The sequence below is a fragment of the Coccomyxa subellipsoidea genome, assembly GCF_000258705.1.
Source record: "Coccomyxa subellipsoidea C-169, whole genome shotgun sequence".
Taxonomy (NCBI): Eukaryota; Viridiplantae; Chlorophyta; class Trebouxiophyceae; family Coccomyxaceae; genus Coccomyxa; species Coccomyxa subellipsoidea.
This window is the reverse complement of record NW_005178042.1, coordinates 1,881,043-1,897,526: the sequence shown is the minus strand read 5'-3', so window position 1 is coordinate 1,897,526 and position 16,484 is coordinate 1,881,043. Positions and strand designations below refer to the sequence as shown.

Here is a 16,484-nt window from a genome sequence, read left to right as displayed (position 1 = left end):
ACATTCTCCGGCTTAATGTCGTAGTTGAAGATGCCCATGCCGTTTGCATGTATCATCCCGTCGCAGGCCTGTACGATGTAGTGCAGCTGCTGCTGTAGCGGCAGCGTGGCGCGGTCGGTACCACGCCTACAGAACAGCAGCTCTCAGCATGTGCTGTCAGGCGACCTCAGTGCATCCTGCTCTAGAAGAGGGCCTTCCTTCTGAAACACAGGGAGAGGGCACACGTTTGGAAACACGGTGCGCTGCATGCTCATGACACACATGCAAGGTGCATGCCAACAGGAAGTAGTTAGGCAGCTGCACATGCCACCGGCCAGACTCAATGACACAAGGGCCACCGAGAATGGGCTTGCGCGCACCTGGAGATAGTGTGCAGATCGCCCTTCCCAAACCACTCCATCACCATGCCCTGCAGCCCCTCCTCGTCCTCCAGCAAGACTAGCGGCCGCAGGATGTGCGGATGATTCATTCTCATCATTGCCTTTGCCTCGTATATGAGGACGTCCTGCTGGCCCGCAAGGGCCATCTTCATTGCTACGGGCAGGCAGCCCCTCTTTACGGCCCCGTAGCCGCCCTTAGCCACGTGCCGCCACTCCACACCGCTCTGTGCGCACTGCAGTGCACAGCGCAGGATTAACCATTCAATCAGTCATATCACCTAAGGACTGACTCACGCCTGACTCTTATTTCCAGGGTCAGCGCCCAGCATGACATCTTGGAAATTGCTTTGGCAACACCAGTGAGATGGTCCTGCCTCATGGTACGAAGATGACACACGGAGGAGTGATCTACTCCTGCTGACATTTCTCAGCAAGCTGCGACAGGCAATTGATGAGCACCATTGTGCAGATCAATCAGAAGCAGTCCACGCTCTTGCAGCACTCCAGGTGGGGCTGCTAGTGCTTTTGGGCTAATGGCAACAGAACAGATGAATCCAGGCCCTTACCGGTGGGAGGACGGGCAGCTGTTGTGTGTTGGCCAGCATTCCCTTGCGCCGGTCATGATCGGCCTTGAGCTGCGCATTCTCCTTGGCCTGCACGACAGCGCACGATTTGTACTAGTACGTCAAGCAGTGGTAACACACACACGCTCTTGCAACTCTAGTGCATGTCCTATTTTGGCTTGCTGACATCAGCAGCAACAGGCGCATCAAGCGTCTCTGGCGCTACTGTACACAGCATCGGCCAGCCAGGGAATGGGGCAGTCAAGTGGACGTGGGCTCACCAGTCTTTCCCTGTCGGCCTGTGCAAGCTCCTTCTGCAGGTTGGCGTTGTGGAGATTGAATCTCAGGTTGTCATTTTCTCCATGCAGGTCTTCCTCCTGTCCTTCATATGACTGCACCATCACACACGCTGATCAGCTTATGATCCGACACTTCCCAACGCATGCAAAGCCGGCCAGCACTCAGCCTCCTGTCAGGCACCTTAATAAGGCGAGCTGAACAGGGCTGCAACATGCAGGACATTCCTTCCTCTCACTTCGCTTGCATCGAGAATCCAGCGAGGGGGTTGCATGGAGCTCACCGGCAGGGAAGGCGCGGGTCGTGTGGGGATGTCACTGCAGCCAGGCAATGACAGCGAGGCAGCAGCCGGCTGACGCTGTGTGGATGCACACAGTCCCAGGGTAGAAGGAAGCTCGTGGGCAGCAGAATGACCCATCGAAGAAGGGGAGAGGCTGAGCGTGTCAGGCAGCTCGGCAGAGGCTTCCTCGTGCACTGCAGGTGCGCAGAGGCCCAGGCTCGGGGGGAGCTCTGCTGCAGCGATGTGCTGCTCTGGTGCTGCACAGAGGCCCAGGGTGGTGAATAGCTGAACAGCAGCAGGTGGGTGCTGTGCTGCATCGTAGAGGCCCAGGCTGAAGGGGAGCTCTTCTGCAGCGATGTGCTGCTCTGGTGCTGCACAGAGGCCCAGGGTGGTTGGTAGCTCAACAGCAGCGGGCGGGTGCTGTGCTGCATCGTAGAGGCCCAGGCTGAAGGGGAGCTCTTCTGCAGCGGTGTGCTCTGGTGCTGCACAGAGGCCCAGGGTGTTTGGTAGCTGAACAGCAGCGGGTGGGTGCTGTGCTGCATCGTAGAGGCCCAGGCTGGAGGGGAGCTCTTCTGCAGCGACGTGCTGCTCTGGTGCTGCACAGAGGCCCAGGGTGTTTGGTAACTGAACAGCAGCGGGTGGGTGCTGTGCTGCATCGTAGAGGCCCAGGCTGAAGGGGAGCTCTTCTGCAGCGACGTGCTGCTCTGGTGCTGCACAGAGGCCCAGGGTGTTTGGTAGCTGAACAGCAGCGGGTGGGTGCTGTGCTGCATCGTAGAGGCCCAGGCTGAAGGGGAGCTCTTCTGCAGCGATGTGCTGCTCTGGTGCTGCACAGAGGCCCAGGGTGGTTGATAGCTGATCAGCAGCGGGTGGGTGCTGTGCTGCATCGTGGAGGCCCAGGCTGAAGGGGAGCTCTTCTGCAGCGATGTGCTGCTCTGGAGAGGTGCAGAGGCCGGCGCTACCTGGCCGCGCGGCAGTGCGGGGCTCACACTCTGGAGAGGATTCCAGCAGCCTGGAACTCGGGGGCAGCGCGGCTGTCGTGGGAGCGCGCGGTGGAGATTGATCCAGGCCTGGTTGTTCTGTGGCTGCATGCTCACACGCCTGTGAAGGGGCCAGATTCAGGGTCGAGGGCGGCAGCGGCGAGTCGTGAGTCTGCACAACACATCCACAGACATGTAAGCGGTGTCACCAGCGTATGTCATCGCACGACTCACTGCAAGACAGCCACATGCAAGCACCAGCACCGGACCCACCTTCAATGCAGGTCAACTCTTCACTGCCAGATGCAAGCTCAAATCCAGGCGTGGGCTCTCACCTGTTCACCTTCTGTGGCTGCAGGTTGTGCTGGCACTTCCAGCAGCCCGTCAGGAGCCTGTGTTGTCTCCACAGACTGTGTTAATGCCTGGAATCCCTCCTCTTCCACCACCGGGGGCTCCTGCACCTCTGCAGCCGGGACATCTGTCGCCGGTGCTTCCTCCACTTCCTCATCCGACTGCGCCAGCACAGCCTCTCATCAGCTTTGCACACCGAACCCTTCCATGCAGCACCAAAGACAACCTCTAGCGCCTGATAGATCGAGCAGCCTGCTTCAAGTTTGGCGGCAGTGAAGAAGGCCATATCAGTACAAAAGCTTGCGTGCCACAGGAGAGAATTGCGTGGACCTCACCTCCGGGAATTCTGCCGGGCAGCGTGGACTCTGGATGGGTGGAGAGTCCTGTGCTTCGCGCAGCTTCTCCGCCACCAGGAGCTGCACAAGTAGATCAAGGATCAGGCCAAAAAACGGATTTTTCAAGGTGGTCAGGCCTCCTTGGCGGCGCCATCTACGGGTGTCAAATGAATCTACCACTGCACAATGCATCTTCTGGAGATCCCTGACGGTCCGAGCTCACCTTGGTTTGGCACGCAACAAGCGCCTTCACGTAGTCGCCAAGCACGGCCTCCGCCTCAGCGGCTCTTTGGGTTCGCTGGCGGAGGCGGGCCTGGCAAATGGAGAGGTCTCTGCAATGGACCGCATTGCCACGACGGAGGTCTCTGATCAGCACATCACTGTTTGACAGCGCAGCCTGCAGCTTGGCGACTTCGTTGTTGCTTTGGTAGAGGGCAGCTTGTGTGACCTGGATGATGCTCTGCGCCTCGGCTAGAGCAACCTCACATTCTGCCAACCTTCTGCAGCACTGGGTTTGTGACGCTGCAGAGCCATTTTGCCTGCTTGTACGGGCGAAAGCAGCACGGGGCGCCATCGCCAACTTCTGGATGCTGCACAAACAGACGAATCGAGCACCAAGATTGCAAGCCAGATACTTGTAGCCAATAGCTCTGGAAGCAAAACACAGCAAAGAAGCTTTTGGTTTTTGCATCTGCGGGCTGACCCTTCGGCAATTTGGACTCGGCGGTAGCCTCTCTTCTCATAATCAATTCGGAGGTTCCGTGACTGTTTCTCGTAACCGCTTCGGGACACATTCTTGCAACATCAATGGAGCAGGAAGTCTGCGAGTCAAGAGAAGTTCTAATGCAGTGAACATCTCGAAGTCCGGCACTGGTGTCCACCGTGTTCGAATGCGGCAGGCAATGCCCGAAGCATAAACTGGCCTGGTTGAGATGGGAGTGAAGAGAGCGTGGCGTGTCGACAGGCTTTAGCCCTTGTGCAATGAAGCGAGAGTTGTGTCCATCTCAAAAATGCTCTCAAGCGTTCTTAGATCAGAATAGTGTTGGCCAGCATTGTTGGCTGAACGAGCATTAATGAGTATAACACAAGCAGCACGTCATTAATTAATTTGGAGTAAGCAAGAACATGGATTTACTTGCAGTACAACTTGGAGCTCAGGGATGGGCAGATGCTTCGCAGGTACAGTCCAGAATGCTTGGATCATTACTGGGCTTGATATCACATGAAAAGTTGAAATAACGGCAGGCACGGCCAAGCATGTGGACAGTTGTTTAGAAGAGCTCTCCTCCAGCAGGCGCAAGACCACAATTTACTCATACATTACATATGGTAATCAAATAGATCATGACACTAGGCCAAGGAGTCTCAAAGCTGCTCCAGCTAAATAAGGCCTTGACCCATAAGGGAGTCAAAACAACGATTATTCACGCTACTAAGGCTGTGGCCGGCGCTGCAGCAGATAATGGACATTACACTGCCTACCCACCATCCAAGTGGCAAGCAGCATGAAAGCATGCAGGGCTTAAAGGCAGTGTCTTGCATGCTCCATGTCTCGGAGGTTATCACTGCAAGGCACGGCTGCCGGCTACACAGGGTGTCCAATCCACCCGAGGATGGAGGCGCACTCAAAGACGCCAATCACGATCTCAATGACAATGAGCCAGATCACAATCCACTCCAGCCGCGCAGTGTGGCTGTTGTTCTGGTGGGTTCGCAACATGTCGAGCATTTCTCCCAGCACCTACGCGCACGCGGCGCGAGGGTCAGAAACCAACCGCCAACGCCTCATCACCCCTTCACCCTCCCAGCTCTATTAGCTCATCCACCCCCTATATCACGCACCCAGGGGGATCTACATCTAGACATAGACCCCCCTGACCCACCGGGACGGGGGTCGCCGAGGGCTTACTAAGGGAAATGGTGGCCGGGCCCGACGATGCCGAGCGTGCCTAGGACTTCAAAGACGCCAATGACAGCACAGATGAGGATGAGCCAGATGACAATCCATTCCAGGTAGGAGGCATGCGAGGTCTCGTTCACATCGCTGACTAGCTCCAGCATGTCGTGCAGCACCTGCTCCCACACCTGCCATGTGAGAGGGCGCCCGCCTGACTCCCACACACATGCACCCCGCCTGACTGCCCCTTCCTCGACTGCCCCCTCCTACTGGAGTGCTTCATACATAGATCAAGCAGCCCTATCTCTTCCTGAACCTCAAGGCAATCTCACCCAACCAAGCAAGACCAGCCTAAGCCAGAAGCCCTGGGCTGCAGGAAAATAGCTTCTAGATTCCTGAACTCATCACCCACAAGCAAGCCACTATCACAGTTCACTACGCGCCCTGGGGCTCCAATCTTCAGAAACCAGGCCACTGCATTCCAGTACCTAGCTTTGCATGAAAAGGAGTAAATACAAACACCGCGTGCAACTTGGATCGGCATCAACAATTGTCATGTTATGCTTTTACGTTGGGGGGAAAAGGAAGGTGAGGAGGGGCGCGCACCGAGAAGCGGTTGTTGAGGACTTCAACGCGGTCATCGAGCTCCATGTACTCGCAGATGCGTTTGTACAGCGTCTGCATGATGTCCGGCGCGCTCCAGAAGAACTCCGGCGTGTCCAGAACCGTGCTCAGCAAATTCACCGCCGCGCGCTGGATGAATACCTGCCACACACCCCAGCCAACACTTCATACAAGCCTGCTGCTTTGCCCTGACATCCGCTGAGGAGCTGCGTTTCGGGTCGGCCATTCAACTCCCAAAGCCGGCGTTTCCTCAGAGTTTCCCCATCTATGGACCACACCGTGGCACGTGTATGGAGTCTTCATTGGCGAGGCACGATGGATGCAACAGGATGGGTAGAAGCAAGGCATCCCGGTGCTTACTTCTGCAACACTGCGGCGACTAATGATGACCTAATGAAGTGCGTTCAGAACATGCAGCTGAGGAGGAGGATCGAATAGGATGGGCGCACCTTGCCGATCAGCTGGGCGATGGCTTTCCTGGACATGGTGACCTTGCCTGTGAATAAAGCACATGGTCCAGTCAGCACAACACTTGCCAGTTCTGTACATTGGGCAGGGGCTGAATGCATGGTAATGGACAGAGCAAGACTGGAGGTGTACCGGTGGAAGCCAGGGACTCAGGTAGGTCCTTGGTGGAGGCTACAATCTCGAGCACCCGCTCCTCGAAAACACAGAGCTTTGTCGACTGCGACAGCGCGTACGAAATGGACAGCTTGATGGAGTGATCACCTGCGGTCACATCAGCACAATGCATCATCCAGACTTGTCCAAGTCAGACATGACATATTCGCAAAAAGATGAAGTGTTGGTGCATAAGGAGAGGGTATAGCAGGCGCACCAGATAGCCTGTAATTGAGAGTGATGGTGTCGTTCTGGATGTGGCCACCTCCCTCGTTGGCTGTGTACTTGACATCAAACTCGTCGATTTCTACCTCCCTGACTGGCAAGGGGTCCACTTCGCACGGCACCACCAGGTTTTTGAGCACATCTTGCTCCTGGCCCACATGCAAGGAGCTTCAGAAATAACATTCTGAAGCCATACTGTGGACACTGCGAAAGCCAGGTTCTAAGCCCATATCAGCAAAAGGACTACAGGAAAAGCACACCTGCTTGGGTGTGAGATTCCAGAAGGAGACACAGCCGTAGTCAAAATAGAAGATGTCCCCTGTCGGTTGTTCTGACTCCAGAGAGGAGTACTGGCCATACAGGACATCAGGATATCTGCTGACAAGCCACCTGGGCCCCCTGGCCTCCAGTTTCTTCTCCAGCATCTTGCGATCCAGGCTCTCCGCTATGCAGTACACGCTTATTCTCTGCTTCGGGGCCGTCGATATCCGGTCATTGATATTCAAGTCCTGCTCATGCACCCCCCAGCACATTAACAGTGGACTGCACACTTCCAAGCTGGAGTTGTCAAGAGGTCCTGCAGAAGAGAATGATAGAAGAAACGTGTTGAAGAGACTGGCGATTATGGGGAATTCACCTCGAACAAGGAAGGGGGAACTTCCAGCTGAGGAGGCGGCAGCTCGAGCTCTTCAAGCTCTTCAGGGAGCGAGACAAACTTCTCCTTTGACCTGGCTCCAGGCGCGGGCTGCATACAGCAGGGCAATTTACACCTAATTCATAGAGACCATGCATATCCAATAGATTCCAAGCTCTCAGTTCCAGGTATGCCAAACCATGTTCCTGCATATACCTGGCCAGGCGCTAATGTGCGTTTGGCAGCCATCTGGCGCCGCTGCAAATCAGGCCCAGGGGAGACTTTCCTGCTCAGCGATGGCCCTGGCCCTGAGGCAGGGTCCTGAGATGGCAGGGGTACATACCCAGGTCGTGCAGGCTGCTTTCCGGCAGACTTACTTCTTTGCATCATAGTGCAGGGTAAAGATCGTCGTTGGATATGTGACTGGTAAAGAGAAATGGTCATCTATTAATGCCTAATTTTAATGCCTGACCCAGATGTGGGCACAGGCAATCAGCACACGATCTAAAGTCTAGTTTGAGGTGTGGATGAGTGATATGCTCCGTCATTCGCGCACAGATGACGCTCGCTCAAGCGATTTTTTGAGTTTGCACAGGGATCAAATCGAATGTTGCAGCAGTGCAAGGGCCCATCATCAAGCGACGTGTCCAAGAAAAGTATTGCTGGAACACAGGACGATCACTGGTCGACAGCCGCCATGTGCCCTTAGCTACTTGGACTCGAGTAGTCTTGTGTCGGAGCTGCGCTGTACACAGAATTTGGGGCCAATAAAATGCACGGTGGAGCGCTGGACTATAAGCGTGCCACCCTCCCCTTCAGGGGAGTTGACCTGAAGACAAATTCGGGAGCTGGAATACGTAAACGTCCACGTGACCGGCGTGATTTGACGCTCTACAGGCTTTCTCATGAATGAGTCGCATTGCGGAGCTCTCAGAGTATCAATTGTCGATTGAGTGCTGTTTCTGACTGGTATGTGGAAATTTTCGAATTAGATCAGCTTCAAATCTGCGCATTGGGTGAAAATGGCGACAGGTGCGGATCTGCGTCTCATATTCCTGCAGATGGACACCTTCATCCGCTGTTCGAGTAATTTCTTTTGTTCTCATAGGTGTAAAATTGTCTAAGCGCGCAGCACCGCATCCTTTGGACCCCTTGAGCGCCGAGGAGGTCGTAGCTGCAGCTGCAATCTGCCGTGCCTATGTTGTCGAAAAGGGCCTCGAGCCTCACCGGTTCAACACTATCACGTTGAAGGTCAGTGCGTTGCTGAGGATGTTGTTATTTGCTCGCCGTTATTTGTTTTATAAGAAAATTTGCTCAAGTATTGGAAGCCATTGAAACCCTCGAAGACGGCATCTGCTCGAGCCCGAACCGCTTTCACCTTCATGCTGAGGTCTTTGAAGTATGTCGAGAAGTAAAACAAGCCTTAGAAATTTTATGAGTGCTGTAGAGGTAACGTGCTTTTATGACTGCCTCCACGTATGTTGTGCTCATCCAGTTCCTCACTTGCAGGAGCCGTTCAAAGCGGAGCAATTGGCTTTCGAGCGCGATGGCAAATATCCGACCCGCATGGCTTCGGTTACCATGACCAAGCCACCCAAGTCGTACCCCATCGAGATGGAGCTCAACCTGGAGGAGGGATCTGTTGTCTCCTACAAGACAGTGGGCACAAGTCTCCCATGCATAATATGAAAAACCATGTGCTGCCTCACACACTGTTGCAGAAATATTTGTAAGTGTTGCATCCCCGTTGAAATAGGCCACCACTCCCAAGTGGACTGTTGCCATGTCTGACAGCTTACATCGGCAAACAGTCCGTAACTGACAATTACTACATCTGACAGGTGGAAGGAGTGCAAGTTGCGATCATCTACGATGACTTCTATGAGGTCGGCGAGACGCTGTTCAAGTCTGACGCGAAGCTGCAGGCGCTCTGCAAGGACTTTGGCATCGATGACATGGACGAGGTGGCAGTCGACACCTGGCCAAGTGCGCTTCCATTTTCTCCCTGCAACCGCCTGCATTATTACAGACCTCTTCCAGAGTACAGCCAGGCTTTCACAATGAAGTGTTGGCACAAACTAGCGTGTGCGTGTCTGCAGTCTCGCCATAGCATTGAGGTGTTGAGATGACTTGCCTGGCATGACACGTGAGGGCCATTCGGTGTTGTGCGCAGTCCTGCATGATGGGCTCGGTGCTGAAGATGAGTTGTCTGGTATTAGAAGTGAGGGGCTAGTGTGCGGTCCTGCCATAGTACGCAGGTGTCTATTGAAGCAAGTGTCTAGTGAAGTGTCTGCATAGTGAGTGAGGGGTGAATTGAGGAGTGTGTGCGCAGTCCACCCGGTGGATCGCGAGATGGGCTCGGAGCACCGCATGTTCATGGGGCTGATGTACTGGCGCTCGTGCGCGGAGGACAACCAGTACGCGCACCCGCTGCCCTGGGTGCCAATCTTGGATGTGGAGACCCGCACGGTGCGCTCACTATACCTTCCTTGCACCCATTTGTTCAGCCCCCTGAGTGGATGAGGAAAGGCCACTGCCAGTCAAGCCACACTGTCCTTTACCCCTTTGCGCAATCCTCTGAGTGGAGAAGGAAGGGCTGTAAGACCCACGGCAATTAACGATCCTGCCACGATGCCATCCAATCATATGTGCAGCCGTCTGAGCAAAGGAGGAAGTACTGCCTTGCAAGAATGCACGGCAGTGGTGAAGTTTGCAGCACTCCCATACATCCAGAATCCATCCGCCTAACCCCCACAAGATTTCTGTCCTAGCCAAGTAACACACTCTTATGCTCACAAGGGTGCAGCACAACTCCATTGTGCAGGCTGCAGGCTCCCTTTTGAGGATATTTTTCTGGTTGAACCTTTCCGAGGCATGGCAGTCTTGAGCGTCAAAATGCTCTTGCAGCAGCTGCCGCTTCCGCGGGTGCAAAGTTTTGTGGCTCAGCAGTGAGTGCAATTTCGGTGCTGTGCAGGTGGTGCGCATAGAGTGTGCCTGGAAGGGGACGCCGCCCTTCCCCAAGATGAATTCCAACTACGACCACCGGGTGCTCGAGGTGCCGCCGCGCACCGACATCAAGCCGCTGGACATCGTGCAGCCCGAAGGCCCCTCCTTCTCTGTGCGCTCGCCTACCCTGCTCTGCTTTCAGCATGGGTGCTGCAGAATTAAACCCCATGTATGGTGTGATGGTCATTCAAGGAGAAGGTTGGAAAAATGGATTTGGGCATGGTATCGCTGCAATATATTGATCTGTTTGCAGCCTGAATGCTTATGTTGCAGCAACAAACATTGATTTGATTGATATCTTGACCCTATAATCCAACTGAGCACTACAGTCTGTTGCGCCATCAGGACAGATTATTTGAGGTCACTATAAAGATGACATGCACACCGTGACAGTGTGTACAGCCCCTTCTCCTTACCATGCCGCTGGCTCTTGCTTGACATTTGGTCTGTAAATCATCTCGTGTGCTAGTGGCTGACGTGGTGATATGTGCTTGGCCCGGGCTTGCGGGGGGCGTTAATTATACTGGGTCTTGCTTGGATCTGGCGAATTCAACAAGGGGTAGGATTGGGTTAGCCATAAGTTGCAGCCTGTCTGCAGGACGCACCTTGCCACCTGGCAGGAAAAGCGTGTAATAATAATAATAATAGTATGTGGTTGTGGCTCAGGCCTGACGTGGGCTGTCCTCTGTTACAGGTGGAGGGCAACCTGGTAAAGTGGCAGAAGTGGCAGATTCGCGTGTCCTTCAACTGGCGTGAGGGCCTGGTGCTCCACAACGTGGGCTATGAGGACGAGGGCCGCCTGCGCCCAATCATGCACCGCGCATCCATCGCCGAGATGGCCGTCCCCTATGCCGAGGCCCAGGCGCGGCCCCAATGCACGTTGGAATCCAAATTTGAAAGTGACAGCTGAGCTAGTTCCCAGGGCAGGAGACCCTAGATCAAGGAGACTCACCTGAGCCTCAAGTTATTCAGCTCGACTCTAGATTTCATTGGAGTTCCTTGTCTCCAGCTTGATCAGGCTCATCACATTCCAGAAGTTCATGACCTGAGAAGTTGAATGCTGGAACATGCAGCTGAGTTTTTGTAAGCCTGGCACTTCTACGTGTCACTGGCATTATCAGGGTAGTTGATGTGCTGAGTGTCCTGTCGCTCACAAATTTATTGCTATTTGGTAGAAAGACAGGGTTATTGTCCAAGGGGTGAGTCATGGGGGTGTCTTGCTGCAACAGGAGCCGCACCACAGGAGGCTGGCTTTTGACCTGGGGGACGTGGGCATTGGGCAGCTGACTAATAGCCTGGAGCTGGGCTGCGACTGCCTCGGCCACATTCACTACTTCGACGCCGTGCTCAACAACAGCAAGGGTGGGCCTCCCAACCTCTTTACCACCGCATTGGTCGCTATTACTATAAACATTATTATTATCCTAATCTTTATCATTGTTCTTCTTCACCATACTCTTATTCTTATCACACCCTTTCCTGCTAGAGGCAAGGTGCGTGAGCAGCTTGTCTGCACTGGTCACTGTTGACCCTGCGCCAAAAAAGTCTATGGGAAACTGCAGAAGTTCCCAGGGGTTTTGCTCACTCATCATCTCATTTCTCCCCGCGGGAACAAACCTTTGGGAGGGTGGTCTTGATAGCATGATACCTCCTGTCCCAAAAGGATGGATTCCATCCTTAGATGCCCCTTCCTGCTTGTCTTCACATGTTCCTCCTCTCCTGCTCTACTATCAGTCACCCTGCTGGATTGTGTGTTTTTGTTCTGCAGCATCAATGACAGGATGCATGCATTGCATGCTTGCCGGGCAGACCCTTGCCTTTGTCACGAGGCTGTGCAGTTCTGGTGAGATTCTGCACTTCTTGGGGTGCAGGTGAGCCGTATGTGATAAAGAAGGCAATCTGCGTGCACGAGGAGGACGCGGGCATCATATGGAAGCACACCGAGCTGCGCACGATGCACCCTGAAGTGCGCCGCGGCCGCAAACTTGTCATCTCGTTCATCGCCACCGTGGGTGAGATCCCCTTGCCCTCCGCACCTTCTACTTCCTGACTTCTGTGCTACCCATGAGATCCATCAGCCCACATGCTCCCATGAGCTTGTCATGTGCGTTACTGTTGCATCGATTGCAATATAAAGTCACTTTTGAGCTCCCGTCAAGGAACGCTGCCATTGCTTACTGAAGTCCTGGAACCTGCGTCAGGGGCCCTACGCCGATATTAGCTCTGGTGAAATGCAATATCACGGCTTTTGCTCAGTAATATCAGTAGTTTGATTTATTAGTAGTATGCAAGGGGTGCCGAAAGACTGACACTTTTCTGGTGCTGCTGCGCGCAGCCAATTACGAGTACGGCTTCTACTGGCACTTTGGCCAGGACGGGGCCATCCAGCATGAGGTGAAGCTGACAGGCGAGGTCTCCACCACGCTCGCATCGCCTGAGGACGCCGAGGATCCGCGCTTCGGCACTCTCGTGCTGCCCAACGTTTTGGCCGCTCATCACCAGCATCTGTTCTGCGCGCGCCTCGACATGGCCGTCGACGATCCCGATGGCGGCCGCGGCCTGGTCGTGTCCGAGGCGCGTTCCCTCCCTCGCTCAGTCGTTTCATGTCCTTGGTCAGGCGCATTCCCTCCTTCACTCTTCAATTAAGTATAGTTGGCCTGGCGCGTTCCCTCCTTCGCCCCTAAATCAAATATCATTGGTCAAGCGCGTTTCCTCCATCGCTCCCTTATTACTATAACATTTCCCTTGGATTGCTGCCTTCCGGGCGCTTGTGAGTATCTCTGCTGGCAAATGGAGGTGTGTGGCTCCTCGATTGCCCCGCTCCCATCAATCAAGCATTAGTCAAGGGGTTGGGGAACTATTTTAACGGGTTTGGGAAGGGGCCCAGGGTATTGTATGTGGAGGGCTGTCTGTCCTGTATCTGCTCCACCTGACATCAATTTCGGAGAGAATGCATGCACAAAAGTTGGTGCGAGCACCAAATCTAGCGAGGAAGGCCCGACATAAAATCTTGTGGTGCTTTTCCAGGTGGACACGGTGTCGATGCCGGCGGGTGCTGACAACCCGTGGGGCAGCGCCTTCATGAAGCAGGAGACGGACCTGACCAACGAGGCCAAGGCGGCGCGCGTCGTCGACTCCACCAAGGCGCGCATCTGGAAGATCAAGAACCCCGCCGTGCGCCACGTCTACTCAGGCACGCCCTCCGCTCCTGCACGCCCCTGTGCCAGTCCAGTCAGTTGGTCATTCACATGGCCTCCAACCAGCTGAGAGCCACTTCAATACCCGACGTTTGGTTTGGGAGCCAGCGCTCAGCTTGATACTGTAACCACCCACGCGAAATTAGCAACACCAACAAGAAACGAGATTTCCGTGCCATCTTGAATCAAGTATGGCAAATTTTTCTGAAACCCTGGCCCAGCCAGTCAACACCCTGATCTCTTTTGCCCTCTGTCGCGCGTTTTGTGACAGCCTTTGCCTTGCGATCTCGCCCCATGTAAATACATTATAGGACGGAGAGGAGGTAAGGCGCCCAAGGTAGAAATCTTAGTAGCGGATGAATCAATGTGGAAAGGCTGGGAGTGAAATTGTCGGATCTGTCATGCAGGGCACGCGGCGTCGTACAAGCTGGTGCCGGCCAACACGCAGCTGCTGCTGGGCCTGCCAACCTGCACCGCCGCCGAGCGCGCCAGTTTCGCCACAAAGAGCTTGTGGGTGACGCCGTACGACGAGGCCGAGAGGTACCCCGGTGGAGACTACCCCATGCAGAATGTCACCACCGGCGGCCTCTCCCAGTGGACCAAGAAGGTGACTCACCGCATATATATTTTTTATTTTGTTTCGGTTCAGGGTTGACCCTAGCCCCTAAAAATAGGGTGCACCCACTGATTGAGCATTCCTGAGGCGGCCCCTGACTGCGAATGGATCCTAAGCAAGAGGGGTGAAAAAAGGGGGGAAAACTGTGGATGTCAAGGCAGCACGAGCACCAGAGATATGAGAATAGGCTGCCGTTTGAGAGTGAATGTTATACAGAAGCAGTACAATGGTTCGTAAACTGACTCTCTCAGAGGCGGAAGCGGGTTTCCCTTGCTTAGCTGCATGCCTTGTGAAGCTCAGCCTTGACAGGTGTGATTGAGGCCGCCTGCTCCTCTCAAGTAATGTGCTTGTGAGTGTACTTGTCCTTGGGCGCCTGCGCTGAGTGTATGTGTGTGCATGCTGACACAGGGCCGCTCCATCGCCAGTGGGAACGACCCGGTCGTGTGGCACGTCTTCAGTGAGTAGCCCATCCATCATGACTCTGTTGATGGTCACCCATGCTTGCACGCTTTCCACAGCCTTGCCCATACCACCATGCCCCAAGAACCCCAATGCACAACAACTTGCGACATCAGCCCCTGGAGCAGCCTTATGGCATAATATGTTTTCAAAGCATGAAAATAAGTACAGCGTTGAAACGGTGGCCACCGTGCCAATTTTACCCAGCCTTTTCTTGCAATCAACACGGCGCTGCAGCAATCAAGACCATGCATGATCTTTAGAACTTATTAAGGGCGGGGATTCTTGGCAGCAGTTTCTCTGCAGTGCTGCCTGAAAGGTTTTGGCCTCAGATGGCCGGAATCATGTTTTACCAATGACCATAAGAGACAGTTTGCTAAGAAATAACGGTGCACGCAGGCGCGACGCATTTGGTGCGCCCAGAGGATTTCCCGGTGATGCCCGTGGAGACTGTTGGCTTCCACCTGAAGCCGGTCTCCTTCTTCAAGCACAACCCGGCGCTCGACCTGCCTCGCACCGTCAACGCCGCATCCAAGCTCGCCGGCTCCTGCTGCGCCGCCAATGGCCAGGTGCCCATCAGTGCTGCAGAACACAAACACACAATCCAGCAGGGTGACTATTAGTAAAGCAAGGATGTGACCCACTTCAATTGGGACATTGTCCGTCCCAAATGGGCCCTCTAGATTGGACGGGCCAAAGGGAGGGGCATTCAAGAGATTCCAGCTAAGCCACCGCCAAACACTCCCTTTCACACCGTGCCGGACGCTCCCTTTCTCTGAGGGCCGGACTCTTTCACTGAGGGCTGTCTTTGCCATGCTTTGGCCCCTAAAGCCTCAGACGGGGCTCCCTTGCACGTTGGTGCCGGATGGGCCGAATTGGGAGTAGGAATCTGCCCTCTTGCATCTGCATCATAGCTGTAGACCAATCAGCACCCATATTTAGTGGTTTGCAGAGGCACCCCTGTTTTTTGGGCTCTGCTCTCTTGTTTGGGATTCTACAGTTCCAGAGGCAGCTCAGGGCGCATAGGAGACATCAGTAGCTTTGTACGTTGCGCGGATGCTTGCCAACATAGTCATGTGCTGCTTCATTTGGCAGCTGTACCGCTGCGTCCTCTGTGCACGATCATTGCATTGGTTTGTCCATCAGATCCTGATGAGCACAGATTGTGCTGCAGGCAAACGGCGTTGCCAATGGGCACACCAACGGCTATGCGAACGGCCACACGAATGGACACACGAATGGACACACCAATGGCCACGCTGAGGAGTGATCAAGTCGTCTGTAATTGTTGAACGCCGCTGCGGCAGACGTTTACGTTTGAAGTATGGGAAGACTGTGAAATACTTCTGTATTTCCAGTATGGGGGACAGCTTTAGATTCTTTTGTATTGTATATGTATTACATACAGCCCAGGGCTGTATGTCCTGTACAGCACTGGGCTGGGGAGCGTGCATTTGGGCAGTCCCTGTGATTTTTTACTTATTTTATGCCTTATTGCTGACTCAGTCTCAGAGACTTGCAGTTTAGCATGGCTTTGCAATCCCTCACGAAGTTGCACCTGCGCTAGGCAGCCAGACAATTCTATTTGATTGGCCATTGCCTGAAAGGAGCCCAATGTGCTGCATGCAGTTTCAAACGACCGTGGCCTTGCTAGCTAGGAGGCATTGGCACCATGTGACTAGTGACTGTATTGAACAAAGCATTGCAATTGAGGCCTTGCGCAATATTGCCAGTCTTCAATTGCCATTCCCCTCAGCCATTCCCATTCTTATATGAAGTGTATCATATTTGGAAAAATCAGATCGTGGAATGACGGATAGGCATGCATTGCACACACTTCGCTGAGCAAGAGATTTTATGCACACGCATGAGCAGCCTTACGCTTTGCATGAAAGAGGCCTGGCTTGTACCGCAGCTCCAAAATAAAGGATGAGTGCAAATAATGGCCGGGGATTGGGCGCACAGTCTTCTGCGGATCCTTGAGTCGTTTACAAAGAACCTTTGCAATCACACAGGTGGCAA

General features: G+C 54.1%; 2 protein-coding genes across 2 annotated transcripts; one reads left to right on the top strand and one right to left on the bottom strand.

Annotated features, from left to right (window-relative positions):
- Positions 1-4,476: 4,476 nt before the first annotated feature.
- COCSUDRAFT_26696 (DUF155-domain-containing protein) lies at positions 4,477-7,083 on the bottom strand (the record flags this gene model as incomplete). Its single annotated transcript, XM_005651867.1, has 6 exons — positions 4,477-4,924; positions 5,687-5,845; positions 6,154-6,200; positions 6,305-6,433; positions 6,543-6,699; positions 6,811-7,083. The coding sequence occupies 6 exons, from the start codon at positions 7,081-7,083 to the stop codon at positions 4,769-4,771; spliced, it is 921 nt and encodes a 306-aa protein (XP_005651924.1). The 3' UTR covers positions 4,477-4,768.
- A 1,008-nt stretch (positions 7,084-8,091) lies between these two features.
- On the top strand, positions 8,092-16,270 carry COCSUDRAFT_45839 (amine oxidase). Its single transcript, XM_005651866.1, has 15 exons — positions 8,092-8,216; positions 8,293-8,435; positions 8,694-8,843; positions 9,026-9,170; positions 9,517-9,653; positions 10,159-10,302; positions 10,885-11,052; positions 11,420-11,552; positions 12,062-12,202; positions 12,526-12,752; positions 13,218-13,410; positions 13,795-13,994; positions 14,412-14,460; positions 14,862-15,031; positions 15,637-16,270. The coding sequence occupies exons 1-15, from the start codon at positions 8,207-8,209 to the stop codon at positions 15,730-15,732; spliced, it is 2,106 nt and encodes a 701-aa protein (XP_005651923.1). The 5' UTR covers positions 8,092-8,206; the 3' UTR covers positions 15,733-16,270.
- Positions 16,271-16,484: the final 214 nt, after the last annotated feature.

Coding starts and splice junctions, on each gene's coding strand:
- COCSUDRAFT_45839 (XM_005651866.1), top strand. Junction 9,171..9,516: donor GGCAGTCGACACCTGGCCAA/GTGCGCTTCCAT, acceptor GTGTGTGCGCAG/TCCACCCGGTGGATCGCGAG. Junction 11,053..11,419: donor TCCCCTATGCCGAGGCCCAG/GCGCGGCCCCAA, acceptor TTGCTGCAACAG/GAGCCGCACCACAGGAGGCT.